This window comes from Acomys russatus, chromosome 13 (assembly GCF_903995435.1).
Source record: "Acomys russatus chromosome 13, mAcoRus1.1, whole genome shotgun sequence".
Lineage (NCBI taxonomy): Eukaryota > Metazoa > Chordata > Mammalia > Rodentia > Muridae > Acomys > Acomys russatus.
Window position 1 is genome coordinate 11,620,688 of NC_067149.1, and position 21,396 is coordinate 11,642,083.

The 21,396-nt window shown below is 48.4% G+C and overlaps 1 protein-coding gene across 1 annotated transcript in view; it reads right to left on the bottom strand.

Annotated features, from left to right (window-relative positions):
• Positions 1-21,396, bottom strand: part of Hk2 (hexokinase 2) — a 50,930-nt gene that overhangs the window by 19,249 nt on the left and 10,285 nt on the right. Inside the window, exons 2-3 of the mRNA XM_051154761.1 lie at positions 13,515-13,677; positions 2,660-2,808 (exon numbers count right to left, since the gene is read on the bottom strand). Of these exons, the coding sequence (XP_051010718.1) occupies positions 2,660-2,808; positions 13,515-13,677 (312 nt within the window). The remainder of the gene's footprint in view (positions 1-2,659; positions 2,809-13,514; positions 13,678-21,396) is intronic.

The window sequence follows — 21,396 nt, forward strand, 5'->3', positions numbered from 1 at the left end:
CTTTTAACAAGCCCTCCCTGGAATTTTGAAGCAGAACTCAACGAGATATGAGGTTAGCAGACTCGCTGCCTCCCTGATGTCTGGGGTAAGGAGCAGGTGTGGGGACAAGAAGGAAGGCAGCCCTCACTGAACTCCCACGTGAATGCTGTCCATCCGTCTCACCCTGTGCCAGGTGAACCACAGCAGATGCTGAGCTTTGAACCCCCAATCCAAGGCACAGAAAGGACAGGCCGTCAACCCAAGAGGGTCATCAGCAGAGACAGGCCACCTCCTCTTGAGCTGGCTGGAATGTAACATACAAATGGAGCTTCTGGAAAGCGCAAGCGCAGCTCATGCAGAAACAACCATGGGGCATATTAAACAAACCCATAGCAACGATGGTTGCTAGCTTTTCTTTTTTTCTTTCCTTTTCCTTCCTTCATTTCTTTCTTTCTTTCTTTCTTTTTTTTTGTCAGTGCTGAAGACTAAACCCAAGGCCTTGTGCGTGCTAAGTGAGTGCTCCGCCATTGATCTGTATGTTTAGCCTTTAGAGTGAATATCTTTATCTGAAGAAAAGAAGTCGTGGAAGCACCAAGCAATCATGGGAATTGAAGGGGCCTTTACCCGGGGTGGGCAGTCCTAGTCCCCAGCCCTCACCACTGTTCCTTCTCCACCGGCTTCCCACAGAAGGCAAGAGAAAAGAAAAAAAAAAAAAGGTCCCTCATTGAGGAGGCTGAGATGGAAAAATGGAGAATTTGAGGCCAGCCTGGGCTACCTCTCCAGAGCCTGTTATCAAATTAAACTAAATTCAGTTGGCCAGCCACATTTTTAAGTTTTCCATGCTTCAGGTGACTTGGGGCTTGGCACAGGGCAAATCTGTTGCAAAAAAAGGTTCTGAGCCAGTGTCAAGATCAAAAAACTACCAGCTTCCTCAAAGGAAAAGAGGTGACAAGATGATTGTCCCCTTGAAATGGAAGATTGACTCTCTCTTCCTATCTGAGGACCGCTGTGGAGAAGTCAACATCTCCCTGCCATAAAAAGGCTCAAAGGGCATAAGCCTGCGAGCTCTGTGCTCCAAACATTCCTTTTCTTTACTGACCAGAGGATCAGCCCACCCTTCCTCCAACGAGAGAGACCTCAGAGACCTCAGCGGGGTGTGGCACTGCCAGCATCAGGAGGGTGTCAAGGTTGCTCTACCACAGAAGTCGGTGACCAGAGGACAGATTTCACCCTGGGCAGTTCACAGTTCTTTGAGGACCTTTTCGAGTTTGAAGTTTGATGACTTTAGTCACTGATCTAATAAAATTGTATTTTAAAAAGTCTATTTGGCCAGGCAGTGGCGGTGCACGCCTTTAATCCCAGCACTCCAAAGGCAGAGCTCTGATTTTGAGGCCAAGCTGATCTACAGAGTGAGTCCCAGGACAGCCAGGGCTACAAAGAGAAACCCTGTCTCAAAAAAAAAAAAGTAGGGCTGGAGAGAAGACTCAGTGGTTAAGAGCACCGCTGGCTACTCTTCCAGAGGACCTGGGTCAAATTTCCAGCACCTACATGATAGTCACAACTGTCTGCAACAGTGCCAGGGGATCTGATACCCTCACATAGACACACATGCAAGCAAAATATCAATGCACATAAAATAAAAATATTTAAAATAAAATTTTTAAAAATCGATTTCATGTCCGTTAAATAAAATAGTTAAACTGGGCTGGTGAAATGACACTTGCCACCAAGCCTGACCACCTGAATCTCCATAGTGGGGAGAACTGATTCCCACACATTGTCCTGACTTACACACACACACACACACACACACACACACACACACACACACACACACACACACTAAATAAATCTAACTAAAAAGAAAAGGTTTTATTACTAGGGATCATATTATTTTAATCATTTATTTGGAAACAAGATATATAGATATATGCCAAGGCTGGCCTTGGACTCTCAATTCTCCAAGCTCTGCTTCTTGAATGCTCAAAACCCTCTGTGTAGGTGAGAAGTTCGTCCCATCATGGGGATGGAAGGATCACCCAGCACACTGTTCAGTCATCAAAGTCTTTTTAACAACCACAGCCAAGCCTCTTGTGTAGTTTCTTTCCTTTTCCTTTTCCTTTTTTTTTTTTTTTTTTTTTTTGGCTTTGTCTTATTTGGTCCTCAAATATTTGTCATCTGGGAGCAGGTCCCAGGATGAGAGACAGAAGCTACATGAAGAAAAGGCCACCACATTCTTCATGAAGGGGAACAGTACCATTGCTGGCCAGAGTCTGAGGACAGAGCAGGGAGAAAATCTGAAGAATAGGCAAAACTTCCACAGAGACACAGCAAACACCGGTGTGCCTGCCAGTTGTTGCACTAACCACAGTTCCTCCGTCAGCCCTCTATGGGAACTCCTTTCCCGGGAGCAATCTGGTTGGTGGGAAAAGCCTAGTTAGGCTGTTGCAGGCCCCACCACTCCCAACCACCTTGGCTGTTACTTCTTTTACAGCCAAGGGACCTCTGGGCACAAAATAAGGCAGGGATACTCAGGGCTCCCACCATGGGACACTTTACAGCTGGAATAGTGTCCAGGATGTCCCTCTGTGGTGGGTGAAGACGCAGAGCATCCCACAGGGGTGGGGGAGGGGGAGGGGGAGTTGGTAGCTCCGTGGCCACCGTAACGAGAAGGCTGTACCTGGGTCCCGCTGCCCCGCATGATGTCCTCAGGGATGGCATAGATCTGGTTCTCCATCTCCACCCGCTGGAGGCCATTGTCTGTCACCCTGACTCGGAGCACACGGAAGTTGGTTCCTCCAAGGTCCAGAGCCAGGAACTCTCCATGTTCTGTAGACAAAGGAGGGCCACTGTCAATTTGAAGACAGACAAGATCAAACTGCCTCATGAAAACTATTGAAGAGTCCCTTTGTGAGAGCTAGTCCCTCATAGGTGAGTATGGTCAGTTGGGTCACATTTTTCTGAACACGTACGGCTTCCTTCCTTCCTTCTTTCCAGTCTCACAGTATAACCCAGACTTGCCTCCAAAGTCCTAGGATTACAGGCAGGTCCTATCACACCCAGCTCTTATGTTTGGCTTCCTGAATGGTAAGATACATCAACAATGAGACAGTTTCATGTTCCATCTGTCCTACTTGGCTTATCAACCAATGACTTAAACTAGGCTTATCTGGGAAGAGCCTCCACTGAGAAAGCCCCGCCAATCAGATTGTCTAGTTGGCTTTATCCTACCAGGGAAACTAGCAGCTGGGGTAGGAAGTTACCTACACACTTAGTCATAACTCAGCCAGCTGCTAGGAGGTACCGGACTGTGGGCACAGAATGAAAAGAGGTGCTGAAGAGGCCTGGAGCCCACAGGAGGGACAGGATGACAGGCTTCTGAGAGCCGGAGAGGAAAGCGCCCCACCACCTGCCACCCTTTCCACCTTCTCTGAAGGGATAGAACCCGTTTCTGGGCGTTGGAGGGAGGACTCACTTATGCTGGTCAACACTGAGCCAAAGACCTTGTTCTGACTAAATAAGCTAAAGGATTTCATCTGTGCCCTGGTCTTCTGGACTCCTTAGCATCTTGCCCCACCTCCCCACCCACAATGGTCACATCTTATAAGCTCCCAGAATGCGGTGTCCACAATCTCTAAAACACAAAGCAGACGCATTGGGTAGGCATCAGCCACCCGTGAGGTACCTCAGGACTCACCCACACACACTTGGTCGGGTGCAGTGCTGGTCTAATGTCCACCTGAAACGTATGGCGGCTACCACCTTTCACAGCCTCTTTTACTCCCAGCCACGTGGAATTTGGTTTGACCTCTGTTCTCTTAAACAGGAGCATCACACTTCCAGGACTCTCATGAGAGAACTGAGTAACGTTCTTGAATCACCCAGAGTTATAGCAAGAACGTAAAAGGCACAGCAAACACCAGGCTCATGGCAAAGACGGTCTCATACCTATTCAGACAAGTCTCCCAAATGGTAAGTGGGACAATGACACTTCTCCAGGAAAAGCCACTAAAATCACCCCTAGTGGCTTCAGCTTTCCTCTTGCGGGTACAGATTTTCCATTCCTTACCGGGTGTCTGAAGGCATCACAGCCACTCTAGATAGATGCCAGTTCCCTAAAGGCTTACCGAAGCCTTGACAGGGGAGGGGACACGGGGAGACTGTCCATCCCCTTCTTGTGGCCTCAGATGACTTTTCTAGACACCGGAGTAACAGAGCCTCCACTGGTCGTGGGGCCTCAGCCAGATTCTAGGAAACGCTATGTGGTGGTTGTCAGGGGGGATGAAAGAGAAAAATCAAGGGTGAGCTGCCTCATCAGCACTTTGAGGCCAGGGACGGGGACACACACACACACACACACACACACACACACACACACACACACACACACACACACACACACACGATCCGCTGAATCAGTAACCGTGGGGGGTGGAGGTGGCGGGCACTGCCTCTGGTTGGTTATCATCCAAGACCAGCCCAGCTGGACTCAGCCCAGCATGGCTCCATCAGGAATGTGATTCGGCTGTGTTTTCTGGCGGACTAAAGAGGACTATAAATAATGGAGTGCTGGTAGGCACTGAAGGCCCCTCACCGTTCTTCCAGAATACACCTCCGTCCTCAGCACATCCTCCATACGTGCTCATGACCCCAGGGACTGGACCCTCTCTCTGAGTTCACAACATGAGACAGTGACTCCAGAAATCCTATGATGACCCCACAGGGCAATGAAGGAACACTTCTAGCCCCAATCTCTGTATCACTCTTGGCCATTCCCTACAGATCAGAAGTGACAGACGTTACATACAGGGTGGCCAGGACTCATGAATACTGGCTCAGCAGTGGCCTGAGCACCTCAAGAGGCTCTCCCGGCATATAAGCACGGCTTATAGTGCTGACTTGCCACAGCACTTGTGAGGTTTTGATGAAATACAGACTAGGTCATATAATAATGTATGAACACATTAATGTATGACGTCCTTGTCATCCTTTGCTGTCATCATTCTTTGCTCTGAAAGGTCTCCCCCCTAGCTCTCCTTGGCCACTCCAAACCATCAACACACTACTAGTTATGGCTCAAGCCCTACCTCCACTAGGATCCTTCCAAGACCTTCCAGATCCCAGAATAGCACTCATGGACGCATGGGATGGATTGTGAGCGTGAAGGGCAAAAGCACCGTGTGCAAAAGCAAGCTTCTGACACAAGAAAACGTGCCAAAAGCAAGGCTCCCTAGCCCAGCAAGGAGATATACTCCTGTGATCCCAATACTTAGGAGGCTGAGACAGGAGTTAGTCTCAGCTACATAGTAAGTTCCAGTGCAATGGGGGAGAAGGAGTTTCTTAAGAAACCACACAACCAGGCTGGAGAGATGGCTCAGAGGTCAAGAGCACTGACTTCTCTCCCAAAGGTCATGAGTTCAATTCCCAGCAACCACATGGTGGCTCACAACCATCTATAACGAGATCTGGTGCCCTCCTCTGGTGTGCAGACAGAATGCTGTATACATAATAAATAAATCTTAAAAAAGAAAGAAAGAAAGAAACCACACAACCGACCGGATGGTAGTGGCACACGCCTTTAATCCCAGCACTCGGGAGGCAGAGGCAGGTAGATCTCCATGAATTCGAGGCCAGCCTGGACTAAAAAGTGAGTTCCAGGCCAGCCAGAGCTGTTATACAAAGAAACTCTGTCTTGAAAGACAAAAACAGACAAAAAAGAAAAAAAGAAAAGAAACCACACAACCAGGGTTGAAGAGACTGCTCGGTGGTTAAGACAGAGCACTGCTCTTGCAGAAAACCTGAGGTTGCCCCCGCACCACCACAAACTTCAGCTCTAAGGGATCAGGCCCCTTTCTAGTAGCCATGGGCACTGCATTTACATGGTGCACATGTGTACAAGCAGGCACACATACAAATGACTGAAAATAAAGTTTAAGCTGGGCTTAGTGGCACATGCTTTTAATTGGGAGGCAGAGACAGGCAGATCTCTGAGTTGAGGACGGCCCTGGTTTAAATATTGAGCTCTGGGACAGTCAGGAGTCAGAGACTCTACCTCAGAATAAATAAAATAAAATAAAATAAAAGGTAAAGTAATACATAATACACTCTTTTTATTTGTTTTTTGTTTTTGTTTTGTTTTGTTTTGTTTTTGAGATAAGGTTTCTCTGTGTAAAGCTCTGGCTGTCCTGGACTCTCTTTGTAGAAAAGGCTGGCCTCAAATTCAGAGATTGCCTGCCTCTGCCTCCTGAGTGCTAGGATTAAAGGCGTCCGCCACTACACCTGGCACCATAATACAAAACCTACAGGAAGAACCCAGCAAGAAAGAGTCCAGGACAGCCAAACCCTGTCTCTGAAAACAAAAACCAAACAACAACAACAAAACAACAAACCCAGCAAGCTCTACAGGGAATACACCCCTAAGGAACTACAGGTGTGTTTGCGGTACTCTATTACGTCATATTGAATCTGTTCACTAATGGGTCGCTCATTAAATAAGATGTCTGACTGGCAACTGTACGGGTTTTATGAGAAGATCATGCCTGGTGACTTTTCATATTGCTAAGCACGCCACTGTCACCGGACCATAACTTTCACTTTTTAAAAAATTTTAAAATATGAGAGCTGATGGGTTGGCTTACTGCCACCAAGTCTGGCGGGCTGAGTTGCAGTCCTGGAACCCACAGGATGGAAGGAGAGAAGACACTCCCTGCAAAGTTTGCCTCTGACCGCCCTATCTGCTGTCACACACACACACACACACACACACACACACACACACACACACACACACACACACGGCTGGCTAGCCAGAAGGTTTGTCTGTGGTGGGCAACACTCACAATGCCAAGAGTGTAAAGCCCAGAGGCTGCAGCACCCCGAGCTGGGCGGGGTGTCAGGAAGTAATGCCCCTAAAGTGGAATCCTTTGGTTAAGGTCACAAAGGGGTGAAGGAGCTGGGGACTGAAACCCAGGCCTCTGAGTCTAAAGCCTGCGCCCCAGCCTTCAGGACCGCACCTTCCTCTTTCATAGCTCTCATTCTTGGAAACTTATATAGAGTAGTGAGCAAAAACAGCAAAGGCACACTCAGCTCTACCACGAAACCCAGCCTATTCCTTGGAAGCCGGGTCTTCCAGACTGAGAGTAGGGATGGAGGCAAGTGAGGTGGCGAAGGGTGGCAGGTCCTCCTCCACAGGAAAGCCTGAGGCACTCTGGCATGGGCTGTGTGCATGTGCACAAACTAAGCTGGCACCCTCAGGTAACTTATACCAAACCTCTGGACCTACTACTACCTTACAGGACACTTCAGGCCTCCCTAAGGAAGATATTCCTCCTTTAAAAACACCCAAACACATAAAATAATAAAAATAAACACTTTAGAAAATATTGCTGTCCATAGCTCAAATACTGGTGACAAAGGGACAGGGTAGTGGCACCCTTCCCTTCCTCAAATCACCCAACAGGGGAGGGTAAAGCTGCTCCCTCCAGCCACCTAATTTGGTGACTCATTTCCCAACACACACAATGTAATTTAAAAAATTTTAAATATGATGGAAGTCGTGGCACATGCCTTTGATCACAGCAAAGATTCAGATCTAGGGCTGGGTAGCCAAAGGGTTTGTCTGGTGAGCAACGGGTCGGGTGAGCACTGGAAAGCTGTAAGCCTCCAGTAGGGAATTCTTCACCTACAATGCCAACAGTGTGTAAAAGCCACCCAACCGGAAGCCCACTTTCTGCCGGACTCTTATCAGATACATAAGGTCAGAGAGATAAAGGCTTCCAACTCTTCCAGGGAACTCGCCTGTCACAGGAAAGACTGGGCACTGAAGTGGCAGTTGGCTTGCCATCTGAACATGACATTCAATGTCACCTGGGTCACATGACATCAGTAATTGATTTGAGCAATTCATCACTCCAGGGTTGTCTAAAAGCTTTTACGGGGTGATCTGGTACCTGAGCACATGTTTGTTTGGTGTGTGTGTGTGTGTGTGTGTGTGTGTGTGTGTGTGTGTGTGTGTGTGTACATGTACACTTTGTTTTGTTTTTAAGGTTAAGTAAGGGACAGGGGCCAGTTGAATGTCCTAGCAGGGTCTATTTTCAACCATTAGGTACTTGCCACTAATTAAAATAGATCACATCTGCTCCTCCCATAAGCTCAGCTCAGTAGACGAGCCAGCCAAAAGGTGATTGGCCTGCTATTTTGAAGCTACCTTGCCCATTCCTCCAATAGCAAGTATACTGAGAAATGGCAGTGTCCTGGGGCAGGGTTGGGGCTGGAGCATGGCTCCTAAGCCCCAGCAGCAGGCTACTCATTAGCCTTGGGTTTGGAGTTTTGAGATGAGGCCTTACTCTGTAGGCCAGGCTAACCTCAAGGTCATGGCAATCCTGCTTCAGCACTTCCCCACAAGCCCCTGAGTGCCGGGATTACAGGTGTGAGTCACCAACTCAGCTGAAACTCAAAAAAAGTGGTGCTCACTCCGGCCCCTGGGTTAGCGCTGAGCCCTGCCCATCCCCAATAGCCCATTTACTCCTAGACTCTCCATTCACTTTGTCACCGACCTGGGGCAACGAACAAGCCATCACCTTTGTGGTTTCTACTTTCCACTTAGTTATTAAAAGACTATACAGTAATTTCTATATAAAGAGTATGATTAAAGCTTATCTTGAAAGTTAAGAACAAAGGCCAGGATGCTAGAGAGATGGCTAAGTGGTGAGGGGCATATACTCCTCTCTTCCAAGGGACCTGGAGGAGAGTTTGGTTCCCAGCAGCCACTGTGCAGCTCACAACTGCCTCTAACGTCAGCTCCAGGAACTGGACCCCCTCTTGTGGCCTCCCCGAGTACTGCACCCATGTGCTCCAACTCACACTCTACCCAGAAACATAAATAAAAAATAGAAGGGACAGCTGGGCAGTGGTGGCGCTCCGTCTTTTAATCCCAGCACTCAGGAGGCAGAGGCAGGAGATCTGTGAGTTCGAGGCCAGCCTGGTCTACAAAGGAGTCCAAGACAGTCAGGGCTACACAGAGAAACCCTGTCTCAAAAAAACAAAAAAAATAAAAAATAAAAATAAGAAGGGACTGGAGTCTATGCAGAGGCAGGTCTCTGTGAGTTCAAGACCAGCCTGATCCTACCTACATAGCACATTCCAGGCCAGCCAGGGACACTCCGTCTTAAAAAATAAACACAAAAATGAAATTAAAAAGAGAAAGTAAAAAACTAAATCCATCATCATAGAGTCAAATATTTCTCTGTCATTAGCTGCATGGACGACAGCTCCTAAGAGCCCCACAGTGGCTGGTTGCAGCCTAGGTGCTGACTCAAGTGGGAAGAAGAGGAAACGGTACATAAGCAGATCGTTTCTGCTCATACATGATACCTTTAAGGCACAGGCCACAGGACTCAGTGCGAATCTGCCAGGTGGAGAAAAAGGGTCACAGCCAGCATTCGTGGAAATCCATGGCATGCTTAAGTGTCAGCATGTCAGGACACCAGTCCGGCATAACTCCATAATATGGCACCGATATATAGCTGCCAGAATATGTCATGTCAAAAGCAGCTACAGCCGGGCATGGTGGCGCATGCCTTTAATCCCAGCACTCAGGAGGCAGAAGCAGGGGGATCGCTGTGAGTTTGAAGCCAGCCTGGTCTACAAAGCGAGTCCAGGACAGCCAAGACCACACAGAGAAACCCTGTCTCAAAAAACCAAAAAAACCCAAACAAACAAACAAAAAAAGCAGCAACAGCATAGAGCTGATGAAACCAGGCTACAAGCACCTAGCAAGTGTCCTTGTCAAAGACTCTTGTTCCCAAGAAGGCTGGAAAGTGTCTTCAAAAAAGGCTTGAGTAAAAAAAAAAAAAAAAAAAAAAAAAAAAAATAGGGCTGGAGAGATGGCTCAGTGGTTAAGAGCATTACCTGCTCTTCCAAAGGACCCTGGTTCAATTCCCAGTACCCACATGGCAGCTCACAACTGTCTGTAACTCCAAGACCTGACACCCCTACACTAACAAGTGCACATAAATTAAAATAAATAAAATTAATAATTTTTTTTTAAAAAAGGCTTGAGTGTGACTATCACTGAGGGATGGACGGATCTAGGGTCAAGATGACTAGAGTACTGCATGGCAGCCCAGCCAAGTGGCAGTGAGGGTCAGATACGGGGTCATCCTACTGTACTGGATTTCCCAGTGTAGAGGGCTGATGGGACTTTCAGTGGTGAACCTGGTAGCATCTTAAGCAAACCTAGACAACCAGGTTGCATTGGGTTTACACACAGGACTCCCAGCCCTTGCTGGCGGCCCAACGCCAGAAGCAGCAAATGGCCATGTACTTCTACGTCACTCACTAATACACAAATAGACTTCTATAGACATTCAGTTCCTAAACTGACCCTATGGCAATTATATACCCCCCAAAAGGGACCCACCCATACCTGTCTAACAGTAGCTAGCCAGTGGCCTCTGGGGACAGCATGGGCTATATAAGACCCTATCTTTTAAAACAAATTGATGCAACAACGATCAGATGTTCGCCACCACCCACTACGCAGAGGCTATCAGTCCAATCTTTGCTTAGATTGCCAGCGCCTCATAAACCCACTCATTAACTTGCTTGTGTGCAAGCGGATGACTCTAGCCTCCACTGCATGGATGTTGCCATAATACACAGCAACCAAGATAAGCAGCTGGCACACAACACATCACTAAGCCGGTCTCCCTTTACCGTGCCTCATGCTTGCGTTATATGGCCCTGTATCGCTCTCTAATTGTCTCGCCTGCGTAAGCTTTATCTCCCCGAGGACAATTCTCGCTCTTCAAAGGCAGGACACGGGAGCTTGGCACAGCACTGCCTCACAGATCACTGAACCCTGGAGAGGACTTTGTGGACCAAACTGAGCCAGAGTTCCCCCCAAGAAGAATGAGGGCATTGTGCTAAGCGTGTGGGAAGCACATGGAAAATTAAACATGCCGTTGGTGGTGTGCTTCAGGGCTGGGGATTGGCCCAGAGCTGACTGAAATCTCAACACCACCACACCTGCTTGCTATGGGACTAATCTCTGTGAGTGACTTTCCTTCTCTGTAGAGTACCTACCATTGAGATGCTGAGAGTGCGCTAGCACAAGACTATCTGTTATTTGGTCTTTGACAGTGTAGCTTCTGTCTCAATGACCGTACCTAGTGCAAGGATGCGTCCATGGATTTGAGTTTCACTTATAGCCAATGACTAGGGGACTACGTGTCTTCTCACAACTCATTATGGTGTGTGCTCCGTACTTAAGGATAATCTTTTACGAGGTACTACGCAGTGTTCCTTCAGACAAAGATACATTTCCAATATGGTAGCGTTATAAGGACCCCTAGGAACACAGGAACTTATTCCAGATATAGACAACACTTGTCACCTGTCTGTCATACAACCCATACCACCCAGCCTGACCTTGTTTCAAAGGTGTTTTTAGTCAAGCACTTGCTAAGGGCCCCAGAGCTACACACTGGCCCAGGCACCACATGCTCACGCATGCTCACACTCACAGCTGGTAGCCTTGGCATATTCAGGTTTGACTCCTGGCTCAGCCTGTCGTTAGTTGTGTGAACTTGGGCAAATTATTTAACCATCAAACCGCATATTCTAAAAAGGAGGATAAAAAGTCTTTCTTAGGGGCTGACAAGAGGGCTTCAATTGGGAAGGCATTTGCTGCAACGTGTGACAAATCGAGTTCTATCCTTGGGACCCAGATGATAGAAAGAGAGAGAGAACTCCGGAACTACAAGCTGATCTCCATACTCACTCAAGAGTACTCACACACACACAAACTCAAACATGTACACCTCATGGAATTGTTAGTTTATGTATATGAATCAGGGCCTGAGAAGTGGCTCAGCAATTACAAGCACTTACTGCTCTTAAGAGGGCCCAGGTTCGAATCCCAGTGCCTGTCTGTAATTCCAGTTCAGTGGACCCAATGTCCTCTTCTGACTTCCCAAGGCTCCCAGCATGCACATGGCATAGAGGCATGCAAGCAAAACACTCAGATATGCAAAAAATAAACACAGGGAGGGCCTGATGTAGAGACATATAGGCTGTCCTCCAGAAGTCAATGCTTTTATCAGAATGCCAAAGTGAAATATAGATGTTTCCAGTCCGAATGAGACAGGGGAACGCTAAGTACTAATCGAGAGATCACAGCAGAAGAACTCCCAAGGGCCTCTCTCCGCACTTCAAGGGGCCCTTTGAAGGTCTGGGAACACACACGTTCAGTAACCCTGAACAAGGACACATGCTCAGCGCTGGGGCCAGGCAGGTCACAAGGCTTCAGCAAATATACTTCTTTCAGAACTGTGCAGAGTCTTGTTAAACCAGGTCTCAAGGAGACTCTCTAGAGGTATCCCTCAAGGACACACAGCCATCCAAGGTCAGGTAACAACACAGACTACTGGCCTTCCACAGCCTGACCCCTGCATGGCCTCTATGGGACTCAAATGTGCTGGACCCCAGCCGACTGCTCAGTCCCTCCCTCAGGTTCTCAGAGACTGCCCCTTGACTCTTCCACTGTCCGGGGTTCTCTCCCCTGGTCCCCAGATAAAGAGCTCATGCTAGTACCCCCACCTCTTAGGCACCGCATGAGTGCTGGTCTACAACATGGTTGCCGTGACAGTAAACGAACAAGCTCTGCCCATGCCAGGTTCCACCGCTATGATCTTTTCTCCCCCTGTCCATCACAAACCCCACCCCATCCCACCCCCAGGGCCATGACTATGTCTCCCCGACACCCAGCCTGTGCTGATGAACCACGAAGGCCCTGAAGATTCTGTTCACACCCGTCAGAAGTATCCATCTTCTCCACCATAGCAACAGAAGGAAGAGCCTGCATTTCAGGACCACACGCAAGGCCTTCTGGGACCTAGTCCCCCGCCCAATCTGTTGTGTGGCTATTTCTTTTAGATTAGAAGGTTCCTTCCTGGAGGGAGCTTGGTGGGTATAGAGGAAGGTGACTAGGAAAACCAGGAAGCCACGAATTCAAAAGGCCCCTCCCCCCAAGGCTATACAAACAGTGGTAGATGCTATGAGGAAGGAGACTCTGGATGCCTGCAAGTTGCAAGGAACTGTGGCATGCGGCTTTCGTAAGTGGTCACTAGTGCTGGAGTGAGCTTTTCAGACACGCAGCTGTCTTAGTCATCCATGCTCCTGTTAGTGGCCCCAATAAACTCATTGGCACACAAGGCTGGATGGGCGTTTGCCTCCCCCAGAAAGTCAAATAACATTGTCTTTCCAATGTCAATCTCTTCCTGGGTGGAATCATAAGAAAGATGATCTGGCACACACCTTTAATCCCGGCACTCGGGAGGCAGAGACAGGCGGATCTCTGTGAGTTCGAGGCCAGCCTGGTCTACAAAGCAAGTCCAGGACAGCCAAGGCTACACAGAGAAACTTTGTCTAAAAAAAAAAAAAAAAAAAAGACTAGTCTTCTGTATCTCTGAACAAACCAACCAAGTGGACTCCCGGTCCAGCGCTCCGGAGCAGCCCCCCCCCCCCGACAGTACCTGTCCCATCTGGAGTCGACCTCACAAAGGTGGGCAGCATTTTCACAGCTGCAGTAGGGTGTGTGGTAGCTCCTAGCCCTTTCTCCATCTCTTTGCGGAAGCGCCTAGAAATCTCCAGAAGGGTCTCATCAGAGAGACGCATGTGGTAGAGATACTGGTCAACCTGAAAGGGAGAGAAAATAGGTTAAATGAATTATAGTATACATGCATGCCTTCTTCAAATATCACTCAGCCTGTCAAACAACTCTAGTTAGGCTTGTAACCCAAGCATTCAGGTGGCTGAGGCTGAGGCAGGAGGATTGCAAGCTTCAGGGTCTCCTGAGCAACAGTGAAAACCAGTCTCCTTTTGTGTTCTCCTGAGGTGGCAGTTGAACTCCCCTGGGCCGGAGCACTTCCTTGCATGTACAAGGCTCCAGCTGAACCGCAACAGTGCAGGGCAACCCACGAAAACCTGCCAGGCCCGGTACATCCCTAAACTCTCTTTGGAGGCAGCAGCAGCAGCAGCAGCAGCAGCAGCAGTTCAAAGCCATCCTCCTGATACATAAGGCCGACTTAGGCCACACGAGACTGACCAAACAAAAACCAAACTTAAGTTCATTACTGGAAAATCGAGAAGCCGGGGCTGGCGGCTCACACCTTTAATCCCAGCACTCGGGAGGTGGATCGCTGTGAGTTCAAGGCCAGCCTGGTCTACCAAGTGAGTCCAGGACAGCCAGGGCTACACAGAGAAACTCTGTCTTGAAAAACCAAAATAAATAAATAAATGAATGAGTGAATAAACTAATAGAGAGAAAGAGAGGTAGGGAGATTGGGAGAGTTGGGGAAAAGGGGAGTAAATTTGCAATATAGTTAAGACACTCAACAGCAGGCATCCTGTAGCAGAGGCTCTCCCGGCCTCCCTCTTTTCACACAGTCAGCCCTGTCTATCCAATCACCTCTCACCCCAGGGCCAGCAGCCATTTCCTTCTCCTTGGTTTTTACACAATCTTCAATTTTATTTTTTAACTCTTTCCCTCGGCTTTCCAACCCCGCGCCCCCCACCCCACCCCACCCCCAGACTCTACAGTTCCTGCTTTTTCAAATCTCTTAGCTGTTTCCTGCTGTGAAGATATGAATAAGAATGGCTCCCATACATTGGAATGCTTAGTCCCCAGGGAGTGGCAGATTAGGCTTGTTGGGAGTAGGTGAGTTCTTGTAGGAGGGCCCAGTCCCACCCACCCGACCCCACCTCCACCCCTCTACTGATCCAGCCCAGAGCCTGCCTAATTACCACCACAATGATAGTAGACTGAACCTCTGAAAATATAGGCAAGTCCCCCAATTAAAGGCTTTCTTTTTTTTATAAGAGTTGCCTTGGTCATGGTCTCTTCACAGCAACAGCGCAGTGACTAAGACACCATTAAACACCCTAAGCCCCACATAAGCTAGCCCACTTCCTAACCACAGGGCACGTCTCTGCTCTTTGTGACATTCTGTGGTCTAAGCCCAAGCTGTCCTCCCCTGCGTCGAGGACCCTGAATCTTTAGGGTCATCCCACCCTGCCAGCCCTGAAGAGCTCCCTCCTGAAGGCAACAGTCAGACCCCCCCAGCTCTCCCAAGGACTCAGCTTTTTCTTGCCCCGTACCTAATCCACAGTTTGGAAACAATGCTACCGGCTTTCCTGTTTAGCCACACCCCCGATAAAACCCATCCAACAGGCATTTAACCCTAACTTACTGAACACCAGAGCATCATCTATCTGCTCTTGTGAGGAGGGGCTGCCTAGGAGGAGCTGGCTTCCCAGAAGGGAGACAATACCAGAGTATTTATATAGCCCAGGAAGCCTCCGACACAGACACAAAGACAGTCGGCCTGGCAGGTCAAGGGGACTTCTGGATATTGTCACAAATGTGAAACATGGCACAATTAGAGGCCCTACTTTACTATTTCCAGGGAGAAGGGAGACTCAGAATCTGCCCCCTCCCCACCGTTTGCCAAGGAGGCAGAAGATGCCGGGTGCTGAGTCCTGCTGTCGCTATCTAAGTTATGTGTACAAAAAAAAACAAAACCCCCCCCCCTGCCCCCCCCCCCCCCCCCCCGCAATCATTCTACTCGCAAGTGCCTTACCAACTGAGCTGTCCCCAGCCCATGTTTGGGGTGTTAATTGCTAATTGTTCTCATCCTTAACTCCAAGAATAAAAAGGCTGCCCTTTCCTCGAGGCCTGTTACCCTTTGCTCAGATCATAATCACCTTTCAGTAGCAGATAAAATAAATGATAATAGCAACGTGGCCATTAACAGTGGACAAGCACCGCCAGCCCTCGTTGCTTACTAACCCCAAGGCCCCACCTGACTTGATCACCACTGTCTTGGGTAGACCGTCCACAGCTCTGTCTTCCAGGCCTCCGAGTCCTATCCTCGTCCTAAGCATGCCACTGGTGTGTCCATTCCTTCCTTGGTGGGTGCCCTGCACTGGATAAATGGCGGCCATGGGAAATGGAAGTGGGAAATGAGGTGCTGCCCCCAGACGAGAATCCTTCCATTTGCCCCCAAAACACATCCACTCCTAGGAAGGGGAGCCCTAGACTGACTAGCACAAAAGCCTAAGTTTGACTGTGCCCCTCCTGACCTCGGGCTACCTCCCTCAGCTCCACTCTCGGTTTAGAACCTCGTTTTCAATCACACCCAAATCAGCCTCTGATAACTTCTGCTTGGTCACTGTCCTGCCACTTGTGATAAGAGGTTCCCAAACTTAGCTGCAATGCAGAATCACAGGAGAAGCTTTCAGAAGCTTTTTGTTTGCGTCTGGGTGTGTGGGTTGACTTCATTTTGCCATTTCGTTTTAGTTTTCTGTCTTATTGGTTCTGCGAATTTTTTTGTTTTGCTTTGGGGAGAAAGCAAATTGGGTGGGTAGAGGCAGGTAGGATCTGGGAGTTGATGAAGGGAAAAAGGCATTATCAAAATATATTATATGAAATAATAAGCATAATAATAATAAATAATAAGTAATGCCCTAAATGCAGGTGGCACCGGCTTGTGATCTCAGCACTTGAGAGGCAAAGGCAGGAGTAACAGGAATTCAAGTTCATCCTTGGCTACATTGAAAGTTTGAGGGTGGCCTAGGCTCTAAACATTCGTTCCAGGCTGACCAAATGGACACCTCTAGGGTTGAGGGGTGCAACATCCTCACTCCTTTTGTGGGCAGGTTCCCATGGTGTCTGTAATGTGACCAGGTTCTTCTAGGCAATGTTGCGTTAGGTCATTTTCTTTTATTCTGCTAAATCTTTCAAAGTGGCTCAAGCTGTAAACCCAGCATCCAGGAGGCCGAACCAAGAAACTTGCAGTAAGGTGAAAGCTAGTCCCAGCTATGAAGTTCTGAGCCACAACTTTGGGCTACAGAGTTAGAACTTTAAAAAGAGGAACAGGCAGTGGGGTTTGGGGATAACTCAGCCAGAAAAAAAAAATGTGCTTGCCTTGCAAACATGAGGACCTAAATTCCACCCAAAGAATCCATATTTTAAACAGCCAGGGGGCTAGAGATGGCTCAGTGGTTAGGAGCACTGCTTGCTCTTCCAGAAGATCAGGGTTCAATTCCCAGTATCCTCATGGTAGTTCAGAACTGTCTCTAACTCCAGTCCCAGAACATCCATCCTCTTCTGGCCTCCTGTGCACGAGGCACGCACATGATGCAGACATTCAGAGTCGAAACACCCATACACATAAAAAGAAAAGAAAAACAAAGCCAGGCATGATGACATAACACTTGGAATCCCAGCATTGGAAGGAAAGAGAATCAATCCCTGGGCCTCGCCGGCCACCCAACCTGGCCTAATTGGCAAATCCCAAACCAGTGAGCGGCTGCCTCAAAGAAAAACATTTTAAAAATGGATTATGATTCAAAAACAACACTCAAAAATGCCCTATGGCTTCCACACATGTGTGCAAGTATTGACTGTGCCATATGCACACACAAGAAAAGCCAGATGTTGGAACATTAGGCCAAGGGTGAAATAACCCAGTGTTGACTGATCCAGGCTTAGAGGGCTTGGAAAGACAAAGCTGACACTTTCTGGGAAGAGATCTAAGGAGTTGGGGCTAGCAAAGTGGAACCATTTGTGCAATTCCAGGTACGTGGCACACACACAGTTTCCATAACATTGGAAAGGTATGTCAGTGCCTTCACTATAAAATGGGGTGAAGAGTCCCCCACAGTAAAAACAGAATTGAAGTGCCACACATAAAGCTCTCGCACTATGTCCTTTCTTTCTGCCCCTTCCTGTTCTAGAACTTTCTCGGCCAAGTGGCATCTTTGGGGGGCCAGAGACAATTCTCAAGCCCACTTAACCACACTCAAGGCTTAACAGAGTAGGGTCCACTTCCCCAGATTGTCCTCTTCTCTTTCCGTGGTGGTGGTGGTGGGCTGTGGGGCTGTCGGGTGGGGTGGGGGGGATGGGGTGCTTCCCTTTAGGTCTATATGTGAATGGGAGGCAAAAAGCAGAAGGCTTCTTTGCTGGTGGGGGTGGAGGGGGTGGTCACAGGCAGGTCTGAGCAAAACTGGCTGGGGTCAGGGAAGGGAAGGCTGCGAGGTTACCCAAGGCAAGGGCGTGTCAGAGATAGCACTTCTGGCTGATAGGCCTTCAGCAAGGCTGAGGAGATTAGAACTTCCTCCTTGTTGGGCAATTTGGGTCAGTTTCATTTCTCCCACGACACCAGTCTGGCACTGACTCTTCCTCCAGAGTTGGAGGTGGAGACAGGACAAACTCTAAGGAAAAGCAAAACCCCATCCAAAACGGAAGGCAGTGTCATCCAAAAAAAAAAAAAAGTCATGTCCCTCCAGACCTGCACATATGAGGGAGGTAGAATGGAGCGGGCATGGCAGCTCACGTCTATAATTCCAGCACTAAGGAAGCTAGCTGAGCCAGGAGAATGACAAGTTTGAGGCCAGCCCTGGCTACATAGCAAGACCATGTCTCATCAAAACAAAACAGAAATCTTGGGAAGGAAGAAACACACAAAGATCACAGGAACATTTTAAAGCAGCCATGTTGTTGACTGAGTCTCCCTCAGCCGGTCAGTCTCCGGCAGGACTTGGGCGTCAGGACATTTGGCTCCCAGATTCACCATACTTTCCGCTATATGCCAGTGAGGTGAAAATTCTGATTCCAAAAGAGCTTCGTCCTTTTGCCTTGTCAGGAAGGGCAAAGCTCTTCACTGACTACTTGGTCAAGAAATCCTTTGAGGGCTGGAGAGATGGCTCCAGAGCCATGGTTAAGAGCACTGGCTGCTCTTGCCAGTTCAATTCCCAGCAACCACAGGGTAGCTCGTATCCATCTATAATGAGATCTGCTGCCCTCTTCTGGCAGGCACACATGCAGCCAGGATGTTGCATACATAAATAGAAAGGAAGGAAGAAATCCTTTGACCAGCTGGGCAGTGGTGGCACACACCTTTAAGCCCAGCACTCAGGGAAGTAGAAGCAGTTATATTTCTGGGTTGGAGGCCAGCCTGGTCTACAGAACAGCCAAGGCTACACAGAGAAACTTTGTCTCAAAAAAAAAAAAAAAAAAAAAAAAAGAAAAGAAAAGAAAAGAAATCCTTTGACTGAGGAAGCTAACCTAAATCACCAAAGCCCTCAGGAAGCAGACAGAACATAAATAATACAGCAACAACCAACTTTGCACCAGTCCTTTCTGTAGGACACACCCTCCCGGCAGAAGGTGACTTGAGGTGATCAAACAGGAAAAGAAAGTGACTGCACCAGCTTCAACACATCAGAACAAAGCCATGAAAGGAGCCAGAAGCATATAGCTGACCACGCCTCTCCCCCACCCCTCGGCTTCCTCCAACCCCAGCCTCCAGTCTTTGTCTATTCTTTTTAGAACTTTCTCTCCAGCAGCCCTGGAGGAACATTGGGCCAATCCTACTATTAGCCTTCAAGTTCAAGGCCTGTCTGATTTCTTAACACTTGTCCTGAAGAAGCCAAGCACATGGGCTCGGCTCCAGCCTGGCTTCCTATAGGACAGTTAGGGAGGGCCCTGCCTTCTGCAAGTGACTTGGTCTCGTATTTGACATCAACCACCAAGGCACGTGGGGCAGCAATCACACTGCATGAGACCATGCCACCGGCCACCACCTACATGAACACAGATGTGTCGTCACAAGATGATCAGGCACACTGGTAGAGAAGCACCCACACTGGGAGGCCACTCGCATGAATCCCAAGGCAGGTCTATGTTGATCCAACTCATGCCAGTTCCAGGGTCGGTGGCGCATGCCTGTAATCCTGACCCTTAAGAGGTGGAGGCAGCCCAGCACTCGGGAGGCAGAGGCAGGCTGATCGCTGTGAGTTCGAGGCCAGCCTGATCTACAAAGTTAGTCCAGGATGGCCAAGGCTACACAGAGAAACCCTGTCTCGAAAAAACCAAAAAAAAAAAAAAAAAAAAAAAAAAAAAAAAAGAGGTGGAGGCAGGAGAATCAAGAAAGGTCAAAGCCATCCTTGCTTAGGCATGCCTGGCCTACAATGAGAAGCTTGACCAATAAAAAAAATAATAATAATAAAATAAAATAAAATATATATATATATATCTCCACAGTGACAGCCCTTTCATGGTGGGAGAGGGGAGCTGGTGCCAGAAAATGGGAGTGGTTCTGGTGACACTGGATGGGCTGGGGGTGTTATCACAAGTGTATTTAATTTGTTATGTGTAGCATACTTCAGTTTAGAAAGTTAGGAGGACTCAGGCCTGTAATCCCAGCCACTCATGAGGCCCCCAGTAGGACAAAAACAATTTAAAATACACCAAGCCTGTAAGATGGCTTAGTGGGTAAAGGAGCTTGCTGTCAAACCTAATGCCAGAGTATGACCCCAGGAACCCTATCACACACACACACACACACACACACACACACACACACACACACGATGAATATAATTAAAATTTTAAATATATACTTGATATATATATTAATTTTATATATAGATACTATTTTATATGGCACATATCTGTAATCCCAGCATTCGGGAGGCTTAGGCAGGAAGAGCTCAAGTTCAGAGCCAGCCTGGCCTACAAAGACCTTGTATAAATAAGAGAGTAGGAGAAACAAAAGCAGACAACATGAACATGTCCCTGGCCTACCTAAGCAGTCAAAGCACCCAAGAGGTCAGAGGAGCCAAGAATAGCCAAGAGGGGACGCCCCACCTTAAACCTAGACACACACAGCCTTCCGCTGACCATGTGCTGACACACGCTTGCAGCCTAGTATTAAAAGAATTTCATATATATATATTTTTTGCATTATTCCTTTGCCAATGTTTTATCACCAGCCTTTGACAAGGAAGCCAAGGCTTGTAGAAGCTTCCCCAGACCACAAGCCTAGTCCCTGGCAAGGCCTATGACATCAGGTGGTCGGTCCAACCTGGGGCACAGGTGTGTCCACCCTAGGAAAGCTGACAAAAGCTATCGATGCCCTCATTAATTATAATGTCCCAGCCTCCTCCCAGTAGAGCCAAGGTTTGCACAGAAGTGTCCAGGGAAGACCAGGTGTCACTGATAAAGGCAGAAGGGATGAGCCAGCGAAGAAGCCGGTAAGCTGTGTCCCCTGCTTTCTACACCCAGTGGAAAATAACAGATCTGCTGAGTGCTGTCTTCAAATGAGCAGAGGAGGTTCTTCTCTGGGAGACTCCAGCTCTGACGCACACACGGCGTGTTCATGAGCCCAAGGCAGTGCAGTGAGTACGGAAGGATGGGAAGAATGCAGGCCACTCCTCCAACCTCCTGTTGCCTTGCGGTGAGTCACGGGCCTTCCTGTTTGGCCAGTTCTCTCCGGCACATGGAATGAGACAGACCAGGAGGCAGAGCTTGCCATGGGCCAGGACGTGGGCACTGGGAGATACCCAGCCTAG